This window comes from Dromiciops gliroides, chromosome 1 (assembly GCF_019393635.1).
Source record: "Dromiciops gliroides isolate mDroGli1 chromosome 1, mDroGli1.pri, whole genome shotgun sequence".
NCBI classification, from domain to species: Eukaryota; Metazoa; Chordata; class Mammalia; order Microbiotheria; family Microbiotheriidae; genus Dromiciops; species Dromiciops gliroides.
Window position 1 is genome coordinate 53,330,187 of NC_057861.1, and position 20,440 is coordinate 53,350,626.

General features: G+C 47.9%; 1 protein-coding gene across 1 annotated transcript in view; it reads left to right on the forward strand.

Annotated features, from left to right (window-relative positions):
- Positions 1 to 20,440, forward strand: part of SCAMP4 (secretory carrier membrane protein 4) — an 83,943-nt gene that overhangs the window by 41,126 nt on the left and 22,377 nt on the right. Inside the window, exons 3-4 of the mRNA XM_043978664.1 lie at positions 12,192 to 12,320; positions 19,167 to 19,323. Of these exons, the coding sequence (XP_043834599.1) occupies positions 12,192 to 12,320; positions 19,167 to 19,323 (286 nt within the window). The remainder of the gene's footprint in view (positions 1 to 12,191; positions 12,321 to 19,166; positions 19,324 to 20,440) is intronic.

Below are 20,440 nucleotides of genomic sequence, written 5' to 3' on the forward strand. Positions count from 1 at the left end.
ATTGGTGAAGTGACTGGAGGGGGTCTCGTGGAGCTGGGATTTCCTGCAGATCCAGTGCTCTGTGCACTATGGTGCCCCCTGGCTGCCCAAAGTCTATAGCACCTGGTATTCTCAGCCATTCTCCCATCTGAGTACAGGCTTAGCTTCCAAAATCAGACCAGATCAGGCACATTCAGGACCATCTCACCAGGAGTCTCCTCCCAGGCCTCATGTGTTATATATGAGGCTGAGTCTAGGGGCAGGCAGCTACCTAAGGTACAACATGGGACATTTTTAATGGGATACTTAGCAAATGTTTGACCACCTTCCCCCCGGGGACCAGTCCAGCGTCCTCCCTTGGGAGAGCATTGAGGGGCCTGAGGCAGTTTGCTGACTTCAGAATTGCACAGCATCTGCCATTCTGCGCGGTGAAGGCAGCGTCCTTGCCACATATTCCCCATGCTAAAGAAATCACAGGTCCAGACCAAAAAGAAAAAAACTTTCCAAAAGTTGCGATTGGATTGGGAATAATTTACATGATTTAAAAACGTGACTGGACATTAATTGTGTCTCATTCTTTATTAAAATACACAACGGGGGCAGCTAGGTGGCGCAGTGGATAGAGCACCGGCCCTGGAGTCAGTAGGACCTGAGTTCAAATCCGGCCTCAGACACTTGACACTTACTAGCTGCGTGACCCTGGGCAAGTCACTTAACCCCCATTGCCCCACCAAAAAAAAAAGAGAGAGAGAGAGAGATAAAATACACTACTGCCTTTGACTCCAGAATATTATTGCTTTTTATAGACTCAGAATCTTAGCTTTATTTCATTTTTTGTCTTTTATAATCAGCACAGTAGTACCAATAGTGCATACATGCATATATGTTCATAGGAGCACATGTGATCTGAAAACTTTTTACAGTAGAGCACACAATTTAAAATGTTTGGAAACGGGGCAGCTAGGTGGCGCAGTGGATAGAGCACCAGCCCTGGAGTCAGGAGGACCTGAGTTCAAATCTGGCCTCAGACACTTGGCACTTACTAGCTGTGTGACCCTGGGCAAGTCACTTAACCCCAATTGCCTCAACAAAAAAACCCAAAAAACAAAAACATTTTTTGGAGACCATCAAGGCATAATCAGAATCTTCAGGGTGGACAGAGTTTAGGTGTTAGGCCAGTTTTTGCATGAATCTCTGCACAACCCCCCAAGTATTGGTCCAGCCTTCGCTCGAAGAGCAGCTGTACCAGGGAGCTCACTGTCGCACAGAGGAGACTTTTGCATTGTTAGACACCTAATTATTAGAAGAATCTTGCCTATATTAGACATAAGTTGGCCTCCCTGTACCTTCTTGCTCATTATCCTCTGGAGCCACAGAGAACAAGTTTTCTCTCTATACCCCACAATAGTACTTTGCTCTTCGAAGATGCCTCCTAAGTCATCTCTTATCCAAGCTAGAGAAGTGAAGCTCGTGTGCTGGGGTGATTACCCACACTGCCCCTCATGCCCCCAGAACATGACCCTTAGGTTTCCCCTTAGGGTTCTAAGATTAGCCCAAAGGGGTCAGGAAGGCGTTGGCTTTCGAGTGCTGTCAGTAACTCAGACTTAATTATTTTTCAGAAAGGTGATATAGTAAGAACAGTTGATATAAACCATCTCCCTCCCAAAAGTACTCAGCCAATCTGAACAGACTTTCTAGGGGTGGGTACAGATCTCGCTCACACCTAGTTCTGATTGGCTCATTCCATCAAGAAGTGTTCTCATCTAACACACTCTTCCAACTCAAGCCCAGAGAGCACATGTGGGAAAGTTTTCTCTCCCAGCTCCCTCAGGAGTCCTCAGGACCTACCTTTTGGTGGTATGTGGCCTTTCAGTCAGACTCCTTTTGGAGCTCTGAAGCCGACTTTCCACATGGGGACCAGTCTGCTCTTGGCTGCTGATGCAGATCCTGCTGCCAGCCACCGCTTCCCTGGTTGCATTGCTAGTGTGGGGTTGGAAAGATGGGGACTCCACACCCTTTGAATCCTGTAGGGTCTTCTGACCACAGTGACAGCAACTTGGGGGTATGGGAAGAGACCTGGGCCAAAGTGGAGGCACTCACCTCCTCCCCTCTCCTACCAAATGTCAGTTCTCTCTCCTCTTCCCCACCAGATATGCAAATCTGTGTCCTGAACTACCCCTGGTTTTATACAGACCTTTTAGTGTGACCAGGTTTCCTCAGCCAATCTGAACAGACTTTCTAGGGGTGTGTCCAGATCTTGTTCATACCTAGTTCTGATTGCCTCGTTCCATCAAGAAGTGTTCTCGGGGGGCAGCTAGGTGGTGCAGTGGATAGAGCACTGGCCCTGGATTCAGGAGGACCTGAGTTCAAATTCGGCCTCAGACACTTGACACTTACTAGCTGTGTGACCCTGGGCAAGTCACTTAACCCCCATTGCCCCGCAAAAAAAAAAAAAAGAAGTGTTCTTACCTAACAAAGGTAATTAGTAATCAAAGGATGCTTCTCCCCCTCCCCCCACAATATAAATAGCCCTATTTCTTTTGCTTCTTCAGTGGTTTTAACATCTCCCCATCATGCTGGCCACTCTTCATTCACTGAATTCTAATATCCTAGTGTGAGATTAAAATTGGATATTAGATCATAAATCTCCCCTCCTTAACCTTTCCCTTAATTTATCTCCCAGACTAGTAAATGGAAGGAGCTTCTGGTTTTCTAGTTAGAGCTTTTATTGTATGGTAGTCACAAGGTGATGTTGATTAGAAGGATAGGAAAGGGGGCAGCTAGATGGCGCAGTGGTTAAAGCGCTGGCCCTGGATTCAGGAGTACCTGAGTTCAAATCCAGCCTCAGACACTTGACACTTACTAGCTGTGTGACCCTGGGCAAGTCACTTAACCCCCATTGCCCCACAAAAAAAAAAAAAAAGAAAGAAGGATAGGAAAGTAGAAATACAATACAAATCGTCTTAAGTCTAGGCTTAGTCTATATTCCGTATAAAACTCACCAAAACCCAAGGCCACCTTTGGGGAGAGAGACTGAGTCAAGCGCATGCTGTTAACCGAGAGCCGGGCCGAGTCAAACTCTAGTCAGCGTCGGTCTGTGCAGCGCAGCCAGGAGACCAGCGGAGCAGGAAAAAGCCCCACTTCCGTTCTCCCCTTGCCTTTTAAACCCGCACCCCGGAAGTCGAGTGCTCAGCAGGCAGTCTGACGTGCGTCGCAGGCAGACTGGTGTGCGTAGCTCATGCTGTTGGTCTCCTCCCCAAAAGGGTGGTCCTAAAAAAAACTGGCGTCTCTCCATTATCTAACCGACTGTTAAAACTTTTTACTACACTAGTATCCTTACTGAAATACGGTACTCAACAAATACAGCAGATTTCATCTCACAAAGGTAGCACACACAGGAACTGTTGTCCCTTCTGGACACTCAGGCTCTATCAACTTAGTATGAATTGCTTTCTTAGCATTCATTTGATCAACGAGCATTTATTGAGCTCCTTCCTACCATATGCCAGGTCAAGTCCCTACCTACCCTTAAGGAGCTTAGATACTATGAGAGGAACTCCATTTATATAGAAGATGGAGAGTCATTTGAGGGGAGAGGGCATTCACTGCTGGGGAATCCAGAAGGGCCTCCTGTTGTGGAGTTAACCTTTGAACAGAGCTTTGGAGAAAGAGTTGGGAACGAGGAAGGAGGGCATCCCAGGTGCAAAGGCCTGAGCCCCAGATGGGTAATCTCTCTGAGCAGGAACAGCAAACCCTCTGGCCATTCCACTTGGCAGGAATGCAGACAAAGTGATGGAAAGTCATCCACAGAAAGCCTAGAAAGGCAGGTTTCAACCAGATGGGGAGGGACTTGCCAAGCCAGTGGGCTTCCCTGCCAGACATTGTGCCATGGAATGGGGCACAAAGACAAAACGAGCAATTCTTGCCCTCGGGGATCCTGAATTCTGTAGGGGGCAGACAGCGCATCTGCATAGAAGCAGATATAAAATGCATGCAAGAAAAATATTAGGGGGGCAGCTAGGTGGTGCAGTGGATAAAGCACTGGCCCTCGAGTCAGGAAGACCTGAGTTCAAATCTGGCCTTAGACACTTGACACTTACTAGCTGTATGACCCTGGGCAAGTCACTTAACCCTCATTGCCCTGCGCCCCCCCCACCCCCCCAAAAGATAACTATTAGTTAATTAATTTGGGGAGGAAGACACCAACCGCAGGGAAGATCAAGAAAGGCCTCATGTAAGAGCTGCCCTTGGAAGGAAATGTCGAGGGGGGAGTGCCTTCTAGACATGGGAATACTGGGTGTTAGAGGTCAGAGGGGGCCACCAGAAGGACCTGGCTGGGTGCTGAGACCCTCTTTGAGGAGTTCTGGGTATATGAAGGTTCTCAAGGAGTATCCAGTCTTCTTTGAGGGGCTGGGGGTAGGAAAGACAGGTAATCTAGATAACAAATAGGTGGGAGAACACGGTAAGTGTGAAGGCCAGAACTAAACTAAGTGCCATGGAGGTTTTAGGAGAGATCAGTCACTTTCCCCTGCGGTTGGGGGCAAGGAAGGAAAGTTTCATGACAGGCCAAAATTTGGGCAGCCATAGTGTTGCTCTGCTTTTAATTTGAGGAGATGAGGAGCAGCCAGGTGGTGCAGTGGGTAGATGTTGGATCTGGAGTCAGAAGACCAGACCTTCAACCCTGTCCCTCCTTGCCCCTTTGGACGACTCTCGGTGAGGATCAAATGATGTAAAGTGTGTCCATCGCTTTCCAGGCTTTAAAGTGCCGAAGTGTTAGCTTTTGTTATGAGTTGGAAGTAGTCCTCTGTGAGATTACCAAGCATAATGTGAAGGCTAAAAGTGCTATAAAAAGACTACTTATTGTAAACGTGATACTAAGTTAGAAGTCTGTCTCTACCTGTTTCTCACTATGGAGGTTTTCCCAGGACATGCTTTGTATTTTTGTTGTTTTCTGTTCTTAGTCCAAGAACAAGGCTTTTATTAAACACCTACTGTGTGCCAGGCACTTTGCTAAGCACTGAGCATGCAAAGAGAGGCCAAAAAACAAACCAACCCTTGCTCTCAAAGACAGTCCCATCCTCATGGGGGAGACAACCTTGAAACGACTGAGGAGCAACAAGATTCATACTGGGTGAGCTGGCGGTAATCTCCGAGGGAAGGCGCTGAAAGGAAGGCAGGCTGAGAAAGGCTTCCCGCAGAAAGGGAGACATTAGCTGAGGCTTGATGGACGCCAAAAGGTGGAGACGCAGAGATGGGGAGAGAGCCAGGCATGAGGTCCGGCCAGGGAAGGTAGCTGGAGTCAGGAAGCGGAGTGTCTTCTGGGAGTGTCACTGCATCAGAATGTGTGAGATTCTGAGAGCTGTAAAAGGCTGGACAGGTGCGATGGAGGGCTTTAAAGGCCAAACAGCATTTGTATTTGATCCCAGGGATAACGGGAGCCCCTGGAGCTGGTCGAATGGGATGTGACTTGGTCAGGCTTAGACTTTAGGAAGATCCACATGACTGGTGTGGAGAGAGGACGAGAGTGGGGAGAGTCTTGAGACAGGGAGACAAACCAGGAGGCTGCTGCCGTGGGCCAGGCTTAAGGTGGGTGAGGGCCTGCTCCATTCTGTGGCCGTGAGAATGAAGAGAAGAGGACGGGAAGGAGAGATTCTATGATGAGACTTGGCAGTAGTTTGTCCGTGTGGAGTAAATAAGAGTGAGAGTTAAGAATGACATCTAAGGTGTAAGCCAGGGTGACTGGGAGGGTGGCGGTGTCCTTGATGGGAAGAGGGCAGAGTTGGAAGGGAGAGGTAGGAAATAAATTCTCTTTGGGACATGTTGAGTCCAGATGTCTACAAGACGGCCAGTTTGATGTGTCTGAAAAGGAGGGGCAAAGCCAGGATGGCAGAATGAAGGCAGGGTCTCGCCTGAGCTCTCCTCAATTCCCCTCCAAACAAAGTGAATTCTGGAGCAGCAGGTCCAAAAAACATTGGGGTGAAACAAATTTCCAGCCCAAAACAACTTAGAAGGTCATCAGGAAAGCTCTGTTGCAGTGGGGTGTGAGTGGAATGCAGTCCAGCACAGGCCATGCCCACACAGGCCTCCCCCAGCAAGCCAGCAGCTGGCCTGGGGAGTCACTGAAGTAGCAGCAGCAGCTGGAACTATCAGTGCTCAGATGGTAAGGGGGTTGGACAACTGCTCACAAGAAAGCGACAGAGGCCCCTCTTCTGGCACTGGGTACAGGATTCTGTTACATTGTCTATAAGCAGTTCCAGGTGGCAGGCTCAGGGCAAGGAGGAACACTAGTACACTAGAGTGCATGGGAGTGGGAGCCTTGGTCACAGTTCCAGGATGGAAAAGGGTGCTTGTGGTCACACACAGGCCAAGAGAGCAGTGACCACACCTCTCCTTAGATCATACTACCTTCGAAGAACTAAAAACTTACAGACAGCCCCCTCCCTGAAAACAGCTGGAAAAATGAGCAAACAACAACAAAAAAGAACCTGACCATAGAAAGTTACTATGGTGACAAGGAAGGTCAAAACCCAAAGTCGGGAGACAATGAAATCAAAGCAACTACATGCAAAACTTCAAAGAAAAATGTGAATAGCTTTCAGGACCAAAATGAACTCCTGGAAGAGCTCAAAAATGATTTAAAAAAACAAGAGAGAGAGGAAAAATTAGAAAAGAAATTAAAATGATGCAAGAAAATCATGTAAAATGATTTGGTAAAGGAGGTACAAAAAAAATTCAGAAGAAAATAGCATCTTAAAAAACAGAATAGGCCAAATGATAAGAGATGTCTGAAAAGTATTTGGAAATGTGAAATCGGAGCCAGGAGAGAGTTTAGAGCTGTACAGTTAGATGAGAGTAATCTGCACAGAGATGATAAGTGAAACTGTGGGTGCTGATAAGATTGTCAAATGAGGGGCAGTTGGGTGATGCAGTGGATAAAGCACCGGCCCTAGATTCAGGAGGACCTGAGTTCAAATCTGGTCTCAGACACTTGACACATACTAGCTGTGTGACCCTGGGCAAGTCACTTAACTCTCATTGCCCTGCCTTTCCCACCCCCCCACCCCCCCCAAAAAGATTGTCAAATAAAATAGTATAAAGGAAAAAGGGAAGGTGGATGGCCCTGGACAGAGCCTTGGGCAGCACCCACAGAGGAAGATCCAGGAAAGAAGACAGGTTGATTAGACAGTTAAGAGGAGAAGAAAGCAGCGACATGAAAACCTAGAGAGAAAAGAGTATCTAGATGGAAAGGGTGATCAGCAGTGCCAGAGGCTGCAGAGAGGTCAAGGATGAGGACTGAGAAAAGGCCAAGAAGAGCCCGCCAGTGACCTCGGGGATGTGAGATCAGAAGCCAGACTGCAGAGTTGGGAAGAGAGTCAGAGGAAAAGAAGGGCAGGCAGGCAGTCTTCTCAAGGACATCAGCCACAGAAGGGAGGAGGAAGAGAGGGCGACAGACAGCAGAGAGGCAGCGCGGTGCGTGAAGTGCTCGACCGAGACTCAGGCCGACTCATTTTCTCGAGTTCAACCAACACTAGCCGTGTGACCCTGAGCAAGTCACTTCACCCTGTTTGCCTCAGTTTCCTCATCTGTAAAATGAGATGGAGAAGGAAATGGCAAACCACTCCAGTATCTTTGCCAAGAAAACTCAGAAAGACTCGGCTGAGAAGGACTGAACAACCACAACAGAGAGTAGGAATGAAGGGATCACATGAGGGTTTTTTGAGAATGAGGAAACCCGGGCGTGTTTATAGGCAATAGAGAAGCAGCCAGTAGACAGAGCTTGAAGTGAGAATAGGGATGGTTGAGGGGGCTGTCTTCTGGAGAAGGTGGGATCGCTCGTCCATGCACAAGAAGCAGGGCCACCTCTTTGTGGAAGAGGAGATGGTAACAGGAGGCATCCGAGTGTGGTGAGATGTGGAGGTGGGGAGAGGTGGGCGATCTTAGCAAACTGCTTTAGTTTTTTCAGTGAGGCAAGATGCTTAGCTGAGAGGGGGGTGGAGATGGGAAATCATTGGAGCCTTGGGGAGGATTGAAAAGGTTTGGGAAGGCCGCTTTGGTGAGTGGGATAGCAGTCAGTCAGGGAGGTAGCAAAGGACCCCTTTGGCACATTGAGGTCCTGTTTGAAAGTATTTAGCATAAATTTGTAGTCCTCGTTTTCTTATTTTCTCCATATTTAGTAAGGTAGCCCATGGTGGGAGTAAGCCAGGGCTGAGGCTTGGCAGGGCAAGATTTTCAGTAGAACAGAAGGACAAGAGACTCGAGATGAGAGGACAGTGTAGAATTGAACCTGGTCTCCAATGACTTAACATTCCCAGCCCATCATTTCTTCCTCCACCCCAGTGATTGAGCCACCAGTGTTCAAATCCTGTTTCTGGTCCCCAACTGCCTTGCCCCCTTAGTCACACCCTTATGACCCTTTGTATTGGGGTAGAGAGACACTGATAGTGCGGGGGTGATGGGAAAGAACTGAGAGCTGGAGAAGTTGGAGGTGATGTTGAGGCTGAAGAAGAAGGCTTGAGGCTGTAAGGCAGAGGGAGAGGTAAAATGACAACACACATTGACCAGACCAGGCAATGTCACAGCTGGCAAGCATGAGAGGGGTGCGTTTGTGGTCATGGTAAAATGCCTCATGGAAAATTTTTTTTTAAAAAGGGGGGGCAGCTAGGTGGCGCAGTGGATAAAGCACTGGCCCTGGATTCAGGACTCCCTGAGTTCAAATCCGGCCTCAGACACTTGATACTTAACTAGCTGTGTTACCCTGGGCAAGTCACTTAACCTTCGTTGCCCTGCCCAAAAAAAAAAAATGCCTCAGGGATGGTCATCTTTGTGTGGGACTGAGGTATGGTGGAGGAGTAGGGTGTGGAAAATGAGTAAGTTGGGGTACTTGGGCTCAGGGGTGTTTGAGGGAGTGTGGTATGTATTCTGAGCCCCCTAGAATGAGGGCAGGAGTTGGGGAGGAGAGAGAGAGATTATTTGAGGCACTGAGCTCACTGAGGAAGGAAGTAAGAATATTTTGAAGGTGAGTAGACAGCTTCTACCAGAATCTCGATTGAGTAATAAATGTGAATGAAATGAACCTCAGAGGGGAGAGGGTATTGAGTAAAGAAGAGCCTGGAAGGAGCAGTGGGGTATGTGGAGTATTCCTATTCCTCCTTCCTTTTTGGCAAGTTGTGGGGTATGAAAGTCCAACCGGGGTCATGAGCAGGGAGTCAGACATCGATGAATGCAAGAAGATGAAATGAATGAGAAAGTAAAAGGTGGAAGTAAGTTTGTTGCCCCGGAAGCAAACAGTCCAGAGGACACAGTGGGAGGGCTGGTGGACTTTGGTTAGGGGGCTGTGAGAAAGGGAGCAGACAGGAGGGGGCCAAGAAGAGGATTTGAGCAACAGCAGCCAATGGTGCAGAATCCCTGGGGTGAAGGAAGGAAGGCTGGGGTGGCAATATGTTACTGATCACGGGGCAGACTTGGGGAGTTTTAGTTGGTCAGAGATCACACTCAGAGCAGAGTGGATGGCTGCTATGGGAGCCCCAAATCTATTGATTTGGAAGATCTGAGATGTCTAATTAATATCCTGACATCCCAGGAAGGAAAAAGGAAAGCAACTTAATGTCCAAAGAAAAACTCTATGTGCTCCAGCATGAATTACCTTCCCCACGGTCTTCTCAGAAGCGAAAAGGAACTAAAGCTCCTTAAGATCACTAGGTCGGGGACAGCTAAGTGGAGCAGTGGATAAAGCACCAGTCCTAGATTCAGGAGGACCTGAGTTCAAATCTGGCCTCAGACACTTGACACTTATTAGCTGTGTGACCCTGGGCAAGTCACTTAACCCTCATTGCCCCACCAAAAAAAAAAAAAAGATCACTAGGTCAGTTACATTTCTGCTTCTTCCAGCATCCACTGATAGATGCACCTTCTGACCCACCCTTACCCACCTTAGATGGTCTTTATCAGTTGCTACGACAGAAAAATTCATCTCCTGGTCACTCACCTAGTGAAGAGCTTCTCGGCCCTTGCCAGGCAGGGCCTTGAGTAATAGGCACTCGGTCTGGTTCTGAATCTGCATGTGAAGCTCTCTGGCTTGGCAGGGACATGCCAGAACCTGTGATGCACTTGGAAAACTTCTGAGATCCCATGGTCATTGCCATGCCAGGCTGCATCATTGGAGGCCTTCAGGGTGATGATAATAATCCTACAGTCGTAAAGAACCCAGGTTTCTTCCCTGTGGGTGTGGCTCACACCCCTGGAGATCAGAGCCCTTCATCCTGCCTCATAGGAATTTAGCAAGGTCCTCTTGGGCTGCTAAGGTCTTGCAGAGCCCGTGCTTACATTCATACCCCAGTCGTGGCATGTAGGACCTGGAAGAGAAGTTGGGGATCACTGAATCCTCATTTTACAGATGAGGAAATACTTTCAGAGAGCAAAGTGCCTTGCTCAGCATCACCCAGGTAATAAAGGACAGAGCTGGCTTTCGAACTCGGGTCCTCTGACTCCAGGGTCTGTTCAACAAGTCAGTAAATTAGCAAGATTTTATTTAGCTTTTTTGAGGGGAAGGGGGTAAGGCAATTGGGGTTAAGTGACTTGCCCAGGGTCACACAGCTAGTAAGTGTCAAGTGTCTGAGGTTGGGTTTGAACTCAGGTCCTCCTGAATACAGGGCCAGTGCTCTATCCACTGCGCCACCTAGCTTCCCCCTTATTTAGCATTTCTACATGCTAGAGGCCTTGTGTTCAAGTATGAGGAATGAAAGAATCCCAACTCCAAAGGAGCTCACCTTGTTGCAGGAAAGATAAGCACAAAAATAAAAATATATAGAATAAATGCAAGGTAATCAAACACCAGGTAGGGGAAGGAAAACCCTTACTTGCCATTGTGGAAGAGGAGAAAAACTTCTTGGTTCTTAGCCTAGATTTCAGGGGGTCTGTGAAGTTGGATGGGAAAAAAAAATTTTTTTAACCTTTCTTTTCACAAACCTCTAACTGACATTTAGCATTTTTTTCAGTTATTTAAAAACGTGATTCTCAGACAAAGTCTGAGGGCTTCACTAAATTGCCTGAGGGACTCATGGCCCACAGAAAGTTTAGGAACCTCTGCTGTTGAAGGTGGTACTCGAGCTGTCTTTTTTTTTTTTTTTAGTGAGGCAATTGGGGTTAAGTGACTTGCCCAGGGTCACACAGCTAGTAAGTGTCAAGTGTCTGAGGCCGGATTTGAACTCAGGTACTCCTGAATCCAGGGCTGGTGCTCTATCCACTGCGCCACCTAGCTGCCCCTCGAGCTGTCTTTTTAAGGAAGAGTAGAATTCTGTGAGGTGGAGAGGAGGGAGGGCACTCCAGGCAAGGGGGACAGCCCACCAGTGCAAAGGCATGGAGATAGGAGATGGCGATCCATGGGCATGTCTGCATCGTGGGGCATGGGGGGAGTGACAGACAATGAGACTGGAACCATAGCTTTTTACACCAAAGATTTATTAAGGGCCAACAGTGAGCAGGACTTGGGGCCAGGCCCCCCTGCGTGGCACTGCCTCCTGATGATGACTGGCATCAGCTGCACCATGAGATATTCCCAGCTGAGAAGTGGACTAAGAAGTTATTCTGTCATGTCATAATGCTCGGGTTTGACTAGTGGTATCACTTTCAGATATTGAGCTAGATATGAGAACATGGAATTATAAGGAAATGAAAAAAAATACTAAGGACCAAGGAGTCATATTTCTTTGTGGGTCTGACCTGCAGTTTCACTGGGATGGGAGATAGCTACCACTGAAGAAATTCCTCTACCAATTCTGACTCCCGCTCACCTCCCAAGGCCAGCCTTAGCAAGTGGCCTAGTCACCAAGAGGAAAGGACTTGTCCAAGGTCACGACCAGTGGGACTTGAGCCTAGGTCTTCTGGCTTGGAAGCCAGCTCCCAGGCCACTGTACCCCACTGACCCATCCTGTGTCACATATGGCACCACACAGACGTTTGGTGGTACAAGAGAAGAAATAATTCACATTTTCCTGGCCCTCTACGGAGGCCCAGGCATACAGCAATAGGAAGAGGCAGGGCCAGAGCTCTCATGACTCCAGGGGTGCCCTCATCACTAACTGTGTCACGTAGCTGTGGCAGACATCATTGTGAGGCATGTGGATATGCTCCAAGACTTACACACTGCTGCTGGCAAAGCATTCAGAGTTCAGTAACCTACTTCTAATGATGTGTAATTGTTTTTGTCTTTACAGAAAAAGCTAACAACTTCCCTCCACTGCCAAAGTTTATCCCTCTGAAGCCCTGCTTCTACCAGAACTTTGCTGATGAGATTCCAATAGACCACCAATATATCGTGAAAAGGATTTACCATTTATGGATCTGTAAGTGCTTATTGGGACCATTCTAAGGAAACCCTGATGGGATAGACAGAAAGAACAATGAACTCCCATCTGTTTGCTTTAAAAGAACTGTTTTAAACTATGTGAAATGACACAGTTAAGTGCTAGGAATATTACCTAACCTATTGGAGCAGGAAGCTGAGAGAGTTCTTAGAATATAGAGTGTCAGATCTGAGGGTGAGGGGGAACCCTAGAACCTAGAAGAATGATGCTGAGAAGGCCTTTACATAATACCCTGTTAGAGCTGGGAGGGCCCTTAGAGATCATTTAACAAATGAGTCCCCGCAAACAAACCAACAAACAACCCTGCAAATGAGTAAACAGGACTGTCACCTAGAAGAAGGTGTATTTATTCATTCATTCACTTATTTATGTATGTATGTAGGGCCTGGAAGGCAGAACTAGCAGCAGGAGGCAGTTCTAGGTTGTCTGGAAAACCTTCCTAAGAAGAACTGTCCAAATGTGGAATGGGTTGTCTTGGGAGGTAGTGAGTTCCCCCTCCTTGGGGGAGGGAGGTCTTCTAGCAGAAGCTAGAAGACCATTTGTCTAGTATATTTTAAAAATTATTGTTCAGATATAGATTCAATTAATTTCAACCAGCATTTATTAAATGTCTCCTCTGTGTCCTCAGACACTGTACGAGGTATCAGGGATATAAGACAAAAGGGAAGCAATTGGAGGACTTAGATTCTACTAGCAAGAAAACAAGTGCACAGCAGTGAGCCCAAAATGTCCATTCAGGAGCTTTAGATAAACTGCCTGGGTAACTGAGGACACAAGCAAAGCCCTCCTGCTGTAAGAGGCATCTGGCTTGCAGACATTAGGTGGCAGTGGGCTGTAGGTCCGACATTGACAGTGTATATGGAATACCACCAGGCTTAGTTTGGCCAGGGTCTGGAGGTGGGAAGGTATCATATGGAAGAAGGCTAGAAAGATGAGTGGGGGCCAGCTTGGGAAGGGTCTTACATAGCAGGCTGAGGAGGTTAGGCTTTATCTTAGAGGTAGTAGAGAGCGCTAGTGTTGTTTGAGGAGGGAAGTGACACAATCTGAGGCTGGAAACAGGAAGGCCCATTGGGCAGTAGGGACTAGGCACAATCCCCCATGAGAGGGCTCAGTGGATAAAATACTGGCCCTGGATTCAGGACGACCTGAGTTCAAATCCAGCCTAGACACTTGACACTTACTAGCTATGTGACCCTGGGCAAGTCACTTAACCCCAATTGCCTCACCAAAAAAAAAATCAATCCCTGGGGCGGCTAGGTGGCGCAGTGGATAAAGCAAAAACAAAAACAAAAAACAAAAAATCAATCCCCCATGAGAGGAAATGGAGGGGCAGCTAGGTGGCACAGTGGATAAGGCACCAGCCCTGGATTCAGGAGGACCTGAGTTCAAATCTGGCCTCAGACACTTGACACTTACTAGCTGTGTGACCCTGGGCAAGTCACTTAACCCTCTTGCCCCACACACACACAAAAAGAAAGAAAGAAAAAGAGAAAGAATGGAAGCCCAAGCTAAGGGAGGAGCCATACACGGGACCAAGGGGTGGTGGTTAAAGATGCTGTGAAAGGCAGAGTCCACAAAATTAACAGCAGATGGTCTTGGAGGTTAGGGGAAGAGGGGCAAAATTGTGAACCTGGACAACTAGAAATGTTTCTTTTTTTCTCAGGCTGGGGGGAAGGGGCTAAGATTTCTGGTTTGGATTCATTGGATTTGAGATGCCAATAGGAAATCTACCTGGAGATATAGCAAAGCAGCAGTTGATAATGTTGGAGTGATGTTTCAGAGACTGATATGGGCTGGATGGATAGATCTGGGAATCATCTACCTAAAGTGATCATTGAACCGATGAGTGGTGACGAGATTACCAGAGAAGAAAGGCCAGGCCGGGGCTGTGGAGGATGACACATTTATTGGGTGGGTAAAAGATGATGTTTTAGCAAAGGAGACTTAGAGGGGAGTGTCCAGGCAGAACTGAAGAGATCTGAGAGAGAGCAGGCCCAGGGAAGAGACTGTCCAGGAGGAGGGAGGGGGTACTGGGCAGTGTCAGCTAGAACAAGGATTGACATGAGGCCGTGAAGGGACACCAGCCTTGGAAAGAGCAGGTGCAGTCAAGTGATAGGCCGAGGGCATCAGAGGCAGCAGGTGTTTCAGGTGTCTGGCTATGGAAAGGGAGCCCAAATGGGGGACGATGGCCTGAGTGGGCAGCGGGGCAAATGAAGATATTTTGTTTTTTAAATGGGGAAAGATTTCTATGAATTGATGCAAAGTGAAGCAAGCAGAACTAAGAAAACAGTATACACAGTGTCTATAACGGTGTAAAAGGAAGCCCAAAAGAAACAAACCCACCCCAGACAAGCACAGCATGTTGTAAGGTATGATAAACCAGTTTGACTCCAGAGAAGAGAAGAGAAGGCACATCTTCACATGCACCCTTCTTGCAGAAGCAAAAGACAGTGGGTGTAGAACATTGATTATATTGTTTGACTTTGTCAAAAGGGGGTGGGAGGGAGATTTGGAAATGAATGTGATAGAAAACCAAAAGATGTCAGTTTATTTTCAAAAGAAGAATGGGAGGTCCCTGGGCAGGAGCCAATTAAAACGGAAAGATTGAAGGTGAGAGGTCTCTTGTCACGAGGTCACAAAGGTTATAAGCATGCTTTCTGACCCCAGAGCCAGGAGAAAAGGAGAGGGAGAAAGACAAGAGAAGGAGAACGGGGGAGGCTGGTACAAGCCAGGGCAATAAATAGAGCAGCTTGGCCTCCTTAAGAAAGAAGGGCCCACCTCTTTGTCAGCGGTTGGATGTAAGGAGGAGAGAATGGAGAGATCGGCTAGAGCAATTTTGGAGTGAGAACTTGAGGAAAAGAAGGCACCTGCCCGGGAGAGCCTCTTTCTGGGACTGGCTTTGCTGGCCTCTGTGGATCCCACAGCTCTCCCTACAAATAAATTCCATGATTCTGATTCTGAGGCCTCGGTCACTCCTGTTGTCACTGAGGGAATCTTATATTCATCTTCTCGGGTCAGGAAAAACCTGCAGAGTGTGTAGAAGCCAGTGTTGGCCAGCTCTCCCCCCAGGCCCTTTCTAGTCCTACTGCAGTGACCCACTTCGGGCCTTGTGGCTTATTTGGCCTTGGCCTTCCTAACCAGCCCGTCTCTCTGCTGCTTCCTCTCTCCCTCTTCCAGGCTGTCCTGCACAAGTTAACTGGTTCATCTTCCTAAAATGAGCCCTGATGAGGCCCCTCTCCTGCTCAGACACCTCCCCGATTCTCTGTTGCCACAAACCTGCCACACTTGGTTCCGGGCCTCCCCTACCAGCTCCCACTTACACGGTGCTTTGGGCCCCACAAGATGCTCTCCCATCTTAACAGCTGCCGGCTGTCAGTGGCCTTGGGCTCCAGCCAAGCCAAGCCCCCTGCACGTGGCCCAGAGCCCCTCAAATTCTCCTACCCCTGTCTACACCCTCAGGAGCCCTCCCCCCATTCTCTGCCTGTTGAAATTCTTACCCCTTGTTCAAGGCCCCTTTCTTTTCTGAAGTTTCCCACACTCAGGCATTCTTCCTGGGATTTCCACCTGGGGTCGGGGTGTTATGTGTGTCATTCAAGGCCTGGCTAATTCACTTTTAATACATTTCAGAGACATTCAGATTTCAGTGCAGGGCTTAACTGGCAGGTGTTAGTAATTTAAAAATTGATTCACTCTGACATCCAGGCAGCAGTAGGTCTTTGTGTAAGTTCCTTTTCTAATTTGCATCCCTGAATCAAATTAGCCCCAAAGATCTCACCAGGAGGTAGCTTTTGAGAAAATAGTTTCCTTTTCCTAGAATGTGGGATAAAGCCTGAGCCTGTGGTTTCACTGATAAAGAGAAGCTCGTGGGTGAGGAGATCCCCTCTGCGGGGTGACGGGTTCTGCAAATTATCATTGCTTAGATGTTGCCTAGAACATTGAGAGGGTAGGTGACCTGCCCAGGGTCACCCAGCCACAATGTGTGTCTGAGATGGGATTTGAACCCAGGCCTTTCTGACTTTGAGGCCACCTCTCCATCCAGTATGCAGGGCAGTGTGCTGTCCATGGGGGAGTGCACTGAGTTGTACTGGTGAGCCAGAATGTGTCCCTTTGACCAGAGAGTAATTGGTACTGATTGCCACTCTGGTCTGACCTCTAGGGATCGGGAGGCTTGGGGGAGTCTGTGCATTGAGCAGACATGCACAAATAGGAAGGATCAGAGGTCCAGATCTGGGGACGGTTGCTCTGATGGGCCCTTTCCTGTGGCCTGGCCCTGAGGGAGGTGGCCCAAAGGGACCTCATGGGCCACAGGTGAGGAAACTGAGCCCCAGAGAAGGTAAGGTAACTTGCCCAAGGGCACAAAGGTCAGAAGCATGCTTTCTGAGCCTGGAGCCAGGGATCTTTCCCCTGTACCCCACTGCCTCCTAAGCGGAACACACAGCTAAGTCTTGGCTATTTTTATGAAGTGACAGTTCTGTGGGTCTACAGTTTTCCTGCATAGAGAACTAGTACCCACCTTTAGATTAGCTTCTCTCTCTCTCTCTCTCTCTCTCTCTCTCTCTCTCTCACACACACACACACACACACACACACACACACACACACACACACACACACACCACATCCCTAGCTGGAGATTGCTGGTGTTTGGTGCTGTGACAAGAGAGCTAGAGGCCAGGGAGGGAGACGGGTGAAGGGAGCTGGACCTTGAGTCATCCTCAGGATCCCAGTTTGGTGTCTTCCTGGGTAACTGACCGAGCAACTAATCAGGGCAAAGCACTCACTGCATCCTCTGTTTGCCCATCTGCAAAGCAGGCACCATTATCCCTGAGCTGCCTGGCAAAAGTTGGGAAGTGGCAGCAGGGGCACATCTGTCTCACAACAGAGCCAGGAAGGAGCAGAGAATCTCTAGAAAGGGCTGGGGAGGAGTCAGTTTCCAGCACTCCCTGCCAAGGAGAAGTAACAGAACCTCGGGTCAGCCTGAGAAGCTGAAAAGGGATCGCTGGGAGCAGAGGAGAGGCCCAAGGCTGGGTTCTGCTGCTGTATCTGGAAGGGAGGGGCTGGGAATTGGGGGTGGGGGCATGGGTGGGAGGAGAGATGCCATAGTCGTTGCTTTTGTAGCTGCTCCCAGTCTGGGACAGTTGCATTTTGGGAGCACTTGAAAAGCAGAGCAGCTTTTCCTATTATAGTCTCCTGTTTGGGGAACACATCTCCCATGTGGAGATCTCCAGTGGAATCCTTTTCCTTCTGCAGTATTTTTGAGGTGTTTTCTGGATTTTGGGGAGACTGCCTGGCTGGAGGTGCAGCAGCTCCTTCCTAGGCCTGACCCTGATACTGCCTACCGGCTCCGGGTTTTGGGTTTTTGGGTTTTTTTTTCTTCTGCCCTGGGCCAGGCTGCGCCTCCTGTGCTCTGCTCCCCAGGGCTCACCACGTGTGCTGGTCTTAGTGCCCACCCCAGAGGCCAGTAGCCTTCCTGCAGCTCCACTCATCCCTGTACTTTTTTTTACTCCTGTTCATTTAAAAAAAAATCATTTTATTGATTGTCTTTTTGTTTAATGTCTCGTGACCGCCCACTCTGTCCAAGTCAGAGTCCTCCACGGGGACATTTCAAAGAAGAAGCAGCTCAGGAATTTTGATCCTGTTTTAATTTTTCCATATTTGGGAGCACTGAAGTTTAGAGAACCATCATTTATATAGTGTGCTGGGCACTGCGGCTGCAAAGACAGAGGTGATAACCCCTGCCCTCGAGGACCTTACGTTCCATTGAAGGAGACAGTGGGTACAACAACACTCAAGTTTATGGCATGTATTAAGATTTATGAAGCACTGTAACATGGGATCTCATTTTAACCCTCACAACAACCCTAGATGCTATTTTTAGACCCATTTTGCAGATGTGGAAACTGAGGCTGAGAAAGGTTAAGTAACTTGCCTAGGAGGGGAAGACGCTAGTGTGTGTCTGATGCAGGATTTGAATAAGTCTGTAGAGGGTATATAGAAAACAACTGCAAGGTGATTTGGGGCTGGAGCTCACCGGGAGTTGAAGGGCACAGAAAAGGCTCTGTGTAGGTGGTGCTGGGGGTGAGGAGGAAGTGCGTTCCAGGCGTGGGACATGGCCAGTGCAAAAGCAGAGATGAGAGGTCCTAGAAGAGCAGTAAGCAGCACAGTGGGGCTCTCTGGGGAGTGAGCGTAGGGAGATCAGAAAAAGGTCGGCGGGCTTTGAAATGCCAGACACAAAAGTTGGTATCTTGTTAGGAGACTGCATTTGGGAACCCCTGGGATTTGTTCAGCTGGGGAGTGACGCAGTCAGAGAGCGGTGTGGAAGGGAGGCCAGTTAGGAAGCTGTTGGCCTGGCCTTGACTCTTTAAGGCCTGTGGCCTTAAAGTGAGGAGAGAGGAGCCATTAGGTGTAAGTGACATTGTGGCAGGTGAGGCAGAACAGGAGTCAGGTGTAATGCTGAGGGCATAGGCCTGGGAGACCAGGCAGAGGGGGCCTTGTTTTCTCAGTAAAGCCAAAGTCTCAGGCCTCAGTTGAGGGACAAGGGAAGGGGACAGGTGGGTGCTGGGTGTGTGAGACCTGAATGGGGGCTTGGAACAGGGTTCTGGGGAGTGGGCCAGAGACGTTGTTGGGGTGAACGGTGGAGGAGCGGCCTGCTACATGAGGTATCGGGGACTGGGCTCAGGCTACTCAGTTCCAGAAAGTTCTCATGAGCCCTGTGGGCAAGGAGGGGAGGAGAGCGATGTGGGGCCCCAGTGGGGGCTTGGCGAAGGGGAGGCCAGAGAGCTCTTTGTGATCCCCATCCCTGAGCTTCTTTGTTTTCCTCTCTAGTTTACTGCATCACCCTCATGGTGAATCTCATTGCCTGCCTGGCTTGGTGGATTGCCGGTGGTGATGGAGTGAACTTTGGCCTGGCTATACTCTGGTTGGTTCTCTTCAGTCCTTGCAGCTACGTGTGCTGGTTCCGGCCTGCCTACAAAGCCTTCAGGTAACTTAAAACTTTTTTTTAATAATAAAAGGATTTTATTATTTTCTAGTTACATGTAGAGATAGTTTTCAACGTTTGTTTTTATAGGGTTTCTAGTTTCAAATTTTTCTCCCTCCCCTAGACAGCAAGCAATCTGATATAGGTTATATATGTACAATCACATTAAACATATTTCTGCATTAGTCATGCTGTGAAAGAAGAATCAGAGCAAAAGGGAAAAACCTCAAAAAAGAAAAACAAAAAAAGCAGAAATAGTATGGTTCAGTCTGCATCCAGATTGCACAGTTCTTTTTTTCTGAATTTGGAGAGCATTTTCCATCATGAGTCCTTTGGAACTATCTTGGACCATTGTATTGCTGAGAAGAGTCAAGTCTATCACAGCTGATCAACACACAATGTTGTTGACACTGTGTACAATGTTCTCCTGGTTCTGCTCATCTCACTCATCATCAGTTTGTGTAAGTCCTTCCAGGTTTCTCTGAAATCTGCATGCTCATCGTTTCTTATAGCACAATAGTATTCCATTACATTCATATACCACAACTTGTTCAGCCATTCCCCAGCTGATGGGCAACCCCTCAATTTCCAATTCCTTGCCACCACAAAAAGAGCAGCTATAAATATTTTTGTACATATGGGTCCTTTTCCCTTTTTTATGATCTCTTTGGGAAAAAGACCTAATAGTGGTATTGCTGAGTCAAAGGGTATGCACAGCCCCATAGCCCTTTGGGCATAGTTCCAAATTGCTCTCCAGAATGATTGGATCAGTTCACAGCTCCACCAACAACGCATTAGTGTTCCAATTTTTCCACAGCTTCTCCAACATTTATTATTTTCCTTTTTTGTCATATTAGCCAATCTGATAGGTGTGAAGTGGTACCTCAAAGTTGTTTTAATTTGCATTTCTCCATCAGAAAACTTCCTGTTCATATCCTTCCACCATTTCTCAATTGGGGAATGACTTGGATTCTTATAAATTTGATTTAGTTCCCAATATATTTTAGAAATGAGGCCTTTATCAGAAATACTGGCTATAAAAATTGTTTTCCAGCTTTCTGCCTCCCTTATAATTTTGAATGCATTGCTTCTGTTTGTATAAAACTTTTTAATTTAATGT